Source organism: Mesitornis unicolor, unplaced genomic scaffold (assembly GCF_000695765.1).
Source record: "Mesitornis unicolor isolate BGI_N332 unplaced genomic scaffold, ASM69576v1 scaffold12148, whole genome shotgun sequence".
NCBI lineage: Eukaryota > Metazoa > Chordata > Aves > Mesitornithiformes > Mesitornithidae > Mesitornis > Mesitornis unicolor.
In genome coordinates, this window is record NW_010202583.1 from 27156 (window position 1) to 38601 (window position 11446).

The 11446-nt window shown below is 49.5% G+C and overlaps 1 protein-coding gene across 1 annotated transcript in view; it reads right to left on the bottom strand.

The window, feature by feature from the left end:
* Nucleotides 1–11446, bottom strand: part of LOC104545334 (cystathionine beta-synthase-like) — a 20415-nt gene extending 8969 nt beyond the window's left edge. The window contains exons 1-7 of the mRNA XM_010190445.1: nt 11316–11446; nt 7399–7505; nt 4885–5019; nt 4168–4247; nt 2843–2974; nt 1607–1676; nt 268–359 (exon numbers count right to left, since the gene is read on the bottom strand). Of these exons, the coding sequence (XP_010188747.1) occupies nt 268–359; nt 1607–1676; nt 2843–2974; nt 4168–4247; nt 4885–5019; nt 7399–7505; nt 11316–11446 (747 nt within the window). The remainder of the gene's footprint in view (nt 1–267; nt 360–1606; nt 1677–2842; nt 2975–4167; nt 4248–4884; nt 5020–7398; nt 7506–11315) is intronic.

Sequence of the window (11446 nt, forward strand, 5' to 3'; positions counted from 1 at the left end):
ACTTCTGTGGGGAACCTCTGGCTGTGTCCTGCAAAGTATGGGGACTGTGGAGCCTTTGACTTCTAAGGCACTTGGATGCTGCTAGCTCAAGCTGAGCTGAACACCAAATTGTTTCCAACAAAAGGCAAGCTCACTGTGAAAAATCAAATAGGTGGAGACAACAGCTGCTGGCTCAGGCAAGGGTGAGGTTAGGCTTGATCAAAAGCACAGGCAGGAAAACCTGGAGGGGGCATGGTTCCCAGCGAGCAGCCCTGCCTCACAGCTTACCTTGCACTCTGGGCACTTCTCCTTCAGCTTCCTAGCGATGCCGGTGATGGTGCCTCCTGTTCCAGATCCAATCACCACCATGTGGACCTTGCCTGCAGGTCAGAGATGAGAGGGGCTTGCAGAGACTCAGTATGGCCTTCAGCATGGTCTCTCCTTTACTCAGGGCCCTGTGCTGAGGCAGAGCCCATGTCCCTCAGCTGCTACAACCTTGTGTGCAGTAAGGATAGGCAGAGGGCATGTTAGCTGCTAAAGCATGGCCCTGTGGAGAAGCTCAGATGAGCTTGCGAGATCTGAGCACAGTTGATCCTGCTTCAGCACAGAGGGGTTGAAGGTGACCCCCAGATCTCCCATTCGCATCCATGATTTCAGTGTCTGTGGCACCTAATGGCTTAAGTGGGAGGGAGGATCTCAGCACTTCCAGCCCTCCCAAACCACACCATATCAAAGCAAATCACACACTTGAAAAGTGGCACAGATCAATAACAGGCACAACTTTTCAGCTAGTGTTAGCATTCACAGTGAAGGGATAGCAGAGCTCTGTTCTGACACGTCACTTAGATGTAACCCCACTGGCATCTCTGAAATTACACTGATTTAGGACTGGTGGGAGCGGAACCCTAATCAGGCTTTCAGAGCCTTATACTGCAACTGCACAGAGGAAAGGGGACTTGTAATTCACTGCTGGCAGCCAGTAGGAGCAAATATCAATGTTGTAGTGGAGGGAAGGATGGGACTCTCTTGTTTCTGCCAGCTTTACTGTAATGATAACTGCTGTCTTCTTAAAACCCTTGAGTCCTGTTTACATTTCGCAGCACTCCCAGTACTGGCAATGATTTTCACTTCTATCTGCACAGACATGGATAGGATAGTCCTTCATCCTCCCCCAGCTGCTACCTCAAAACATTACTGTTTTGATTTGCAAATGAGTGTGCTGGATCAGATGCAGCCTGCCATGCCCTTGATGGACTTATATTCCCCAGTGAGGCCATCGTGTGATCCCAGCTGACAGGTCACAGAGCTGGATCTTGTGGCCACCAGGAGATGGGTTCTTCCTCCTTGGGTAGAAACTGAATTTGTTAAGCCTCCGATCTCCTCCCTCAGGCTTTTGAAATGGGAGGCCATAGCAGGGAAGCCTCGCAGGCTCAGGTGTAGCTGGAGGGGCTTATGAGAAGTTGCTACTCTCTGTGCATCAGTATTATGAAGGGTGCCTTCACCTACAAAGGCCCTTTTGGCCATTTCTAGACATTTAAGTAAATAAATTATGTAAAATAAGCATCTCAGAGAGGGTTATAGCCCTTTGCACATCCTCAGCACATAGAAACACCAGTGCAGATGGTACCTTCACACTGCTCCAGGATCTCCTCAGCTGTGGTGTCGTAATGAGCCAGGGGGTTGCTTGGATTTCGGTACTGTTTATTTCAACAGAGAACAGCAGGAGTTACTGTGTGAAGCATAGGTCAAATACCAAACTAACAAACCTCCTGATGAGCTTTACCCAAAGCATGCAACTGCTCCCCGCCTCTCCCTGGCGAGGGGTGGACAGCAACACAGCCAGGCCAGGTCACAGGTATTGCTCCTGGTTGTCACTTTGGGATTGATTTCCAAGGACACTTGGGATTTGTCCACACTGGAAGAATAAATGTGCCCACAAACACCCCCTTTCTGGCACTGGGTGCCCATTCGGTGTGGGGATGGTGCAGCTGTCCCATAAGCTGCATTGCCAGCTTTTGTGGGATCTGGTGGTTTTGTTAAAGCCCTAGCTGCCGTAGGGAAGGGAGCTTATCAGTATTTTAGCTATTGCTTAGACAGAAGCCTTTTAGACATTTCTGCTGCCTTGAAAAAGCTGAAAACATGGACCCACAATACTCCTAAAAAACTCATAAAACAAAACAAAACAGATCTCTTCTCAAAAGCCATGTTAGAAAATTTTTTTAAAATATTTTTTATATATATATATACATATATATAAATTTCAGATGTGTGCAGCCCCATGTTCATGACCACAGACTATGCTGCTTCTGAAATGCATATTCAGACATTGAGCTCCCTTTTTCTTAAAAGAAAGGAGCTTCCCTGACTTTTCTGCATTATAGGGGCTCCCTACTCACTGTAGGGATGCCTTCCTGCAGCGAGGACAGACCAGAGAGAGAAGTGCCCTCCTGTATGAGACTCAGTGCTGCAGGAACTACTGGTGTGAATCATTGGTGTTTGCTCTTTACAGCACGAGGCTTATTTTTGAGGCAGAGGAGAGGCTGCTAGCCAGGTATAAAAAGGGATTTTTTTTTTCAGATCAAAGTTAAATCTGAAGCAATTTGAGAACTCTGAAGCATGCAAGAAAACCCAGCCTCGCCCACATCCAGGCTTTGGCAGAAGTATTGCAGGTTTGGAAGTGTCCCTTGTTTTGTTTCTGCCACCCTGCGCTTTACAGAGAAGCGATTAAGTTTCAAACGCCATAAAACACTGACGAAATCTGCCTCCGTTGCCAGTTTGAGTGAAGCCCTCAAATACCAGCACACTTGGAGCACACGCTATAAACCATGTTTAGAAAGAGACATAGTGGAGGAACAGCATTTACCTGGTCCAGGATGTGAGAGTTTGGGATTTCACTTTTCAGCTTCCAGGCAACACGAATGTTAGACTCCGGGGCATCAAAACGGGTGCACGGGGTCCTCACAATTTCAACACCCAGCGCTTTCAGAATATCGACCTTTGGGAGGGACGAGAGTAGATGTAGTGCAACTGATCCCATGCAGCGTTGGTAATCTGAACCTGCAGGCTTATGGCAGTGCCAGATGCCAGAGGAGTTTTGCGTGTGGAAGATATTTAACATTTGGAGATACAATGTCTGATTCTGGGTTATGCTATCTCTGACACCCTCCTGGCACCCGGGGCCTCCTGCCTGAAGCTGGCACATAGATTCAAGCCTGGCTTTGTGCCCTGTCCTACTCGGAGGGCAGACTGAGTACACAGCAGAGGTGGGTAACGCTATGTTCTCCTTGGTACCTGGGAAAAGGGGCAGAGGGCACTGGGGAAGGGGCAACATCTCCTCTGTGCTGGGGTCTGAGTCCCTGCATGCAAGGAGAAGGTCTTAAAGCTGTCTTTACCCCAGGTCCCTTCTCTCCCCTCACCTAGTATGGGGAAGGAACAACCACAAATCAGCCCTAGGGTATTAATTCACAGAGAGATGTGGCTGTCAGGGAGAGAGGGGATCAAAAGAGAAGGGTGGGTGGGTGTTGGGGCCCCTGGAGATTAAGCCTGTGGCAACTGAAGGTGGTATCTGATCCAGACTGAGCTTAAGTGAGATTTAGGTTGAAATGAGGATGGCGCTTTGGAGAAGGACTCAGTTTAGAGCCAAGTCAGGGTCCAGGTCTGGCTTTACTGGCGTGAGTTCAGCTGAGCAGTTTGTGAGACTCCTGGCTCTCCAAGGCAGAGGTTTCTGACGTGTCCAAGATGGCAGTTTCACCTGAGCATCAGCTCAGCCAGCCATGAGTGTCTCTGGGTTAAAGAAAATCTTAGAGACACGAAGACATCAAGTGACACATCAGATGCCAGAGGGGAAGTCAGCAGGACCAGCAGCTGAGCCCCGACGCCTGCCTCTCCTCCACTTCATCCAGCCCTTGCCCTCTCACACAGCAGCTACTGCTCCATTTCTCTGCAGCCAGATGTGTGACCCCAGCCACACTGCTGACACTGGATAATCAGCCAAGCCATCACAGTGTGCTTTTTTTTGTTTCATCCAGAGGAAATCTTCTGAATAACTACAAAGCTACATCAGCATGTGCGGTGAGGCTTGTTACCCTTTAAAGGAGAGGACACTCGGTCTCTAGAAAGGGAGAAGCAGAGGGAGACAGGGGAGGAGATGTTCCCGGGCTGCGGGGTAACACCCTGCAGAGCTCTGACCTTTTCCATGCTCATGTTCTCCGGCAAGACAATGATGCAGCGGTAACCTTTCACTGCAGCAACCAGAGCCAGGCCGATTCCTAGGTGGTGGGGAGGAAAGGACAACAGCATTTGCCAAAGCTGACCAACACACATGGCTTCCTATGCTCCTCTCTCCTGCTGGTAAACATAACCTAGAAATTTTCACCGAAAAGCTACAGGTGAGAGGATCCTTCATGAGCCTCTCAGGATGTGCCCTCGCCAAGGCTCAAGTCTCTTCCTTTGTCTTCCAAAACACAGCAGAGAGGTGATTTGGCTTCAGGAGTGCCTTTTCCTCTCCCTCAAATGTTCTCAGTCGAGAGGACACACTCGAAGTGGCACAGGCCACCCCGTGGCGAGCAGGCGAAGGGAATCTGCTCCAATTTCACTGGGGGTGATGGATAGAGCCAGCTGCTCTCCAGCTAGAGGGGGGAAGGTGATGCCGGAGCAGCGAGTCCCTGAGAGAGGCTGTAAGGGTGGGCAGGAAGCCGGCACCAGCTGTGGGAGGAACAGCCCTGGGGTGCACAGGTCCCCTCACCCCCGTTGGTGCAGGGAGCAGCAAAGGGACATGGATACTTGCACTGATGGCTTTGTAATTGCAAGTGCAAGAGCTCCTTGAATCCCTGCCCCTTCTGCAGCCCCTCAAAAATGCCAGCCTGCCTGGTACCCTGGCAGAGGGAGCATCTCTACCCTTCCCACCTGTGTTTCCTGAAGTGGGTTCAATCAGCGTGTCCCCTGGTTTTATAATCCCAGCTCTCTCTGCATCTTCCACCATCCTCAGGCCGATGCGGTCCTTCACACTGCCTCCCGCGTTGAAGTACTCGCATTTTGCCACTGGAAAGGAAAGGATAGGCTCCATCAGAGACAAGCTGCAGCTTGGGAGCACCAGCTCCTTGCTTCTCCTAGCCTTCATGGCAGTCATCTGAGGACGCCCGTTCCTCCCCTGCAGGATGGTCCTTTGCTCAGAAGAGCACATCCACCATCTGCTTACAGGGTGCTGCAGCTTGTGATGGGGTTCCCCACAAGCCTACCTGCCCATGATCCATCTTCCCCCAATATTTCTTCTACCTGCAGCACCCTGAAGGCAGCAGGCAGGCCTGGTTAAGTCCAGGATGGGTTTAAAATTAACTGTACATATGGTGATTGCAAGGTGGAAGGTCCCATGCCGGTACAATACACCTTGCTGCCCTGCCTCGAGGACTGCTCTCAGCAAGGCACTGTCAGGGTTAACAGCAAGTCTCATGGTCTTTCCTGGGGCATGGCAGTTATTCACAGGTATCTAAAAAGGTGCCCTTCTGTAGGGATGGACTGTAGTCCTGAAACGAGTGCCATAAAGAGAAACAAACAAGAGAAAGGGCACTTTCAAATGTAAGCCAAAATTACGCTTTCTTTGCAGAACTACCAACAAAACCGACTAACAGAGACTTTCCAAGGCATGCTCGAACCACAATGCACACCTTGGTTCCTAGTCAGGCCCTCCATGCCACTGATGCTTGGGCAGAACCCCTCCCACCAAGGTTTTGATGAGCATCTACATCTGAACTGATGGTAATGAGCTCTGTTTTATGGACAACAGATTGAAACTGGGTACATCCAGGGTGTCATTCACATCACCCTACAGAGACAATCAACCCAATACCTGAGCAGCCAAAGAAAAGGGGGGAAAAAAGGTCTTGTGCTCATCATTACATTTTATAATGCAAAGTGTTGAAACTTCAGCTACTTAGAGATCCCTGGAGGCACGGAGATTACAAGGTAATCATGTCCAACCTTAACTGCTTCCTTGCTGTAGCAGTGCTGCAGGCTTTCGTACATTTGCTTGGTAAGAGGCTTCGTGCTGACCTGCAGCTCAGAGAGGCCCACACAGCTGCTTTGCCTGCCCTGCTCTCCTTCCCCTGCTGCGCCAGGGGAGGGAGACACAACCCCGGCAAACAGGGTCTTTCCTCCTCCCCTGCTGCTGTTTGCACCAAATCTTCCTGCCCCCCTAGAGTGCTTGCCCCAGCAAGACATCCTCCAAGGGAGATACTGCTTCAGAGGTGGACCAGATGCTGCAGATCTGTTCCCCAGCCTCTACCACGTCTGCTCCATTATCCCCTGCCATCCCCAGAGGTCTCATTCCAGGAAGCTAGAGGTTGTTGGACGTTGCATGGTTAGCAGCCTGGTGATCCCAGATCCTGAGAAGGGACCTGGTCAGAGAGCACAGCACTTTCCATGTAGCCGTGTGCCTGGTGAAGGCTGGCTACCAGGTGGATTTGTGACCACCACATAGGTCTGCAAGGTCCTGCTGTGTCCTTTCAGTGAGTGTGAGTGCGAGTGCTCATCGTCTCTCCTTCCTACCCAGCTATGCGACACTGGCGAATCTTACTGCCTCTGAGACATCTGTATTTCTGCCTAGTTTGGCTGAAATTAATAGGGTTTAAAGTTACAGGAAAGGAGACTGAAAAGTCCACATATACACAGACAGCTTAATCACATCATCCTTATAAGGGACCAGACTAAAACCAGCCCTTACATGAGATACAACCAGTGCTATGCTAACATTCTCTCAAGGGGAGGACTTGGATCCTCCTGGAAGGCCTAGCCCCACAGCCAGGGTCTTGGCCTGGCTTTAAGCACCAGGGCCTGGCACGTGTGATGCTGGTAAACCCAGCTGTCTGCGTTCCCCACTGCTCTGCCCAGGGCTGCATTCTGGGGAGCTCCACAAGGGAAGCTGTGGCTGCCCCTGGGAGAGGGATAAAGCAGATGACAGCACCTGGCCCAGCTCCAGCTGAGCTGGAGGAGATGATGCCGTGGCAGAGCAGAGTCCCCCCTCTGCATGGAAGCTCTGCCACCTGTCCTAGTCACCAAATTTCAGGAAGGCTTGGCCAGTCTCATCTGTGCACACTGTATGCTACCCCTAGGTGCTGCAGCATCCCAGCCATAATGTCATTCACCCATGCCCGAATTCAGCCCAGCTCTGCTCTGAGCTTATGCTGCAGTTATTCGGGAGTAGAGGTGCCTCCACTACCATTAGACCCACCTTGATGGAACTTGAAAATGTTAGTAGTTAGGTTACAGTATTAAATAATATGCAGGAGTACCCGACATGTGCCACATCTGGCCCTCCACATCTGTGCTTGCTCTCCACAAAGCCTCTTCTGAAGCCCCCCTCCAGCACCGCCCCTCACCCTCACCTCGTGGCACGGAAAAACCTGGTGGAAAGGGGACACTCACAGAGCTCACACTTGAGCCCATAGGACTTCCCAATTTTGTTGACTTGGACCATTGGGGTCCAGCCAATTTTCTTCAGGATGTTGGGCAAGATCTTTTTTTCTTCTGTCCTGAAATAACGCAGGAAAAAAAGAAACATGTCAAATCAAAGTAATTGTTATGCAACATGAATCAAGATAAAAATCTGAGTGAGGTTTCAGCAAGTTTAGCAAGGCCACCCAGAGACACCCCAACTCCAAGAGAAAAGGTCCCTATTGACAATTAATGACAACAGGAGCTAGTTACAGTTTTTCATGAGTCTTACAATGACTTATTAACTCTTCTGCATTAAAAAATGAGGTAATTAATTTTCAGGGCTGTTCTGAAATACTTTGTTCTGGAAGGCCAGACCTATAACTAAGTGAAGTGAGTAGAGCTGACAAGCCTTGAGATTTTACATAGTGGGTGAGAAAGCCAGAAGGCCATGTACAATACAGTGTTACCCAGCACCACCTCTGCTTTTCACATTTTCAGATATCTCTGGGCCAGCTGTTGCTTGCTTGACCGGGACTCCCAGACTTGCAACGACGGCTCCAAGCCATTAGAAAAGCCCAAGCCACAGGGGACTCTGGAGGGGATTTTTTTGCAAATGATTAAACTGAGCTCTTGGGTCAATGCAATGCAGCCTCCCGGTTTTGCAAGTCTCTGTCAGACTCCATCAGAAGCCAAGAGCCATGTCACAGCAATTGCAACCAGAATGAGAAAGACTTGTTTGCCCAACGCGCAACCAAATGCCTCTTGCCATGCAGCCAGGGAACTCATGTCCTTGAACGTTTTGAAAGATGGAGAAAAAAGATTGACTAAAAGATCACTGGGGCCACAAATGTTATTGCCTCTAGCTGATAGCCAGCACATCTCTCTCTGAGTGGGGTGACAAAGCTGCACTCCTTTGCTGTTCAGGTCTCCTTTGCACAGCTCTCACCTACTATCATCCTTTGAACCTTGAACTCAAGTTATCCTTGTCTGCTATCATAGTCAGGCAGATGGCTGTCTGCTGACAGAAAGTCCATATGGTGTGGGGATGACATGCTGATTTACTTAAAGACACACACACCTCCCTCCAGCTTTTGCAAACATGTTATAAACACTTCTTGCTCTGCAAGAGTACAGGGGTAATGGTTTAGTGCAGGGCTTTACTACCACCAGGAGCCAGCCTCCATACATCTCAGGCCCAGAAATGAAGAAGTATTACACGCGTCCTGTTACCTCTTCCCTCCATGGAAAGTGTTACTGCACACATTACAACCTCTATTGAGTGCTGGTAAATGTGAGGCAGTAACTCAATAAACGAGCTTCTCCCACAGCTGCAGCCATTTTCCATCTGCTCTGAAAGCCACCAAAACACTCAAGGATTTCAGTGGGGCTGAGCCATGATAAAAGGAGACTCCAGCTCCTTCAGGCAGTGTTTAACTAAAGCCTGGCTTGCATTGCCTGTCTAGATTGCAGAAAGTCATCTTGAGAAAAGAAAGCAATAGCAGTTATTTACCTTTTGCCAGTAATGATTGTAAATGAGATGCTATCATCCTCTTTCAACCCCAGCAAGGTGGGATGTGGCACAGTGAGGTGCTGTGTGGCTCTGGAATCTGTGGTGGTGGAGCCTGGCAAGGGGTCGGGTAAGGGGGCAAGCCTTGCTGGGAGGGTGAAGGTGGGAACCAGAAACCAGTCTGCTCTTTTGCATTTGCAACCAGCTACCATCGTGTAGAAAGAACAGCCTTTCTCTCACCCTGGGGCACGTTTTCCACAGTTGCTATCAAATTCCTTTCCTAATTGCTACCATATTTTGCCACAAAAATAATAGGAGCACAGTCAGCTTCCTTCCCCAGCTGCGTGAACACTGTGTGTGGGTCTGAAGGTGAGTCTATGGATACAAAAATCTGTGGCAAACACCTTTGGTATTGCTAAAGGATGTGGCGGGGACACACTGGTCATGCAGCTGCTGATACCGATCCAGGATCATGGTGGACAACGATGGTTTTTCTCCAGGATTTCTCCTTTTGCTAATGGCATGTTATTCCATAAGGTGTCCAGGGAAAAACAGTCCTGGCAAACCAAGTGATTCTTGCTGAGGGTATAGAGGGTCAGAACTGGCTCACAAGATAGCAGAACTAGTCTATCTCTGCATCTTTGGAAAAATTTAAATAAGTAATATTCTTAATTAAAATAACATCTTGTGTTCTCCTCCCTTTGCCCCCCATCCTCTGCTTCTACCCTCAAAACTCAATCAGATTTCACAAGGGAATCTCAGAAAGTCTCAAGATTTTTGCTACATTGGCTGCCACCTGTAGTTTACACAAAGCAGAGAAAACAAACCAACACCCTCCATGCACTTCTGCAAAGGAAAAGGTATGGCGTGTCACACCGTATTTCTTCACTGCTATACAGTGGGTTATGTCTCAGTCCTTGCCTCAGCAGTGCTTAATGGGCCCCCTCAGCCTGACCCCATCCCCAGGAAGGTGCCCAATGCTTGGGGCTGCCCTGGTGCCTGCTCTGGCTGCCCATCTCCTGCCCAGGGAGTGAGATGGGCCCTGGCACCAGCCTCACCTTGCTGCCCAGGGCACCATGATGCTAATGTGCTAAAAACCATGTATGCTATCCTGCTCAGCATGGCAACTGAGAAAAAAAATTACATTTTGACTGAAAAGATCTGATCCTGTCCTTGGGTGCTAGCTGCAGGGATTGCACTGGGTGAGTGTCTGGATGCACGTTTGCTGAATCAGCCCTGAGGCTATGGAGCCCACTCCTCCTTCATGGGCCAGGCCTGGAGGCTGTTTTGGGCTTCATGCCTGGGGGTGGCGGTGTTCTGGCCCTGTCCTGCCTGGCATGCCCTACAAAGCTCCCACAGCCAGCTCCCGGCTGACAGGCATCCACGCAGAGCTGTACCGCACCTCCCTCGGGCTCCAGGTCCTCACATGCCAGAGTTGAATTCATGTTTTACATCTCTGGCATGGCAGGGACGTGTACGCAGTTCCCCTGACATTTATAGGACAGCCTTATCTTAAATAGCTTGTCTGGGTCTGGTTTGCCAGGCCATTAAAGCACCTCTTGTCTAGTCTAGTCCAGGCACTTTGGCAGGCTTATCTCACCCTGGGAGGAAACGCGCTGCCGGGAGGGCAAGAACTGTTCATAGCAATCACTTTGCCTTGCACTGTGCTTTTGGGTTGTTTATGCAGAATGGGCAACCTCTGTGTGGGCCATTTTCTGCTTATTTAAAACCTCAGGCCCTGGTATTCCACTGTGAAGGTATCTTAGCCATCGTGAAGGTACTCACCTGGTACTTTGAAACTGTTTTATACAGCTTCAGACTGCTTGAATGAACAAGGGCGGCCAAACTGCAGCCCCTCAACTGATAGCTACATGGCTGCTACTGCCTGTGCTGTATAATGGGATGGGTGCAACAGCTTTGGGGTGTACACATGTGTTACATTACAGCCAGGAAAGCCATTACTGCATCTCCTAAAGCACCTAGCGGCTGGGAGCACCTTCACTTCTGCTGTGCAACACCAGGCCTCATGGAGCCCACTCTGCAGAAGTGTACAAGTCCTTGGTTGAAATCTACCTGTAAAATATTTTCATCTTAATTCTTCTAAAATGAGATGCCCCAATCTAGCAGATGCTTTCAAATATGTGCTGGAAAACACAGAGCTGAGACTCAAGTCAGCCATGTCTTTCCACAAGATTAAAGGGAGTGAGAAAGTTCTTCCTGGACCAGAGATATTAGGTGGATTTTACCTTCTGGAAAATAAACTATCATTAACGTAACGTATTGCAAAACTACTGACTTCTGGTCATGACCATCCTGATGTAACAATAATACTTCATCTTCAGAACAAGATACTGAGCTGTCTGTGCTCTGAAAAAAACAGCATGAAATAACTACTTACAAGGGCATACAGGAGTGTGGTGACTTGGCAGCAGGCGTTGTGGCTGTCCATGTGCACTTACTGGGCAAGTTGGGAAGGATCCACGTGGTGTCAGCTTCGCTTTCCTGACTTCCCACCCAGCTGCCGTTCAT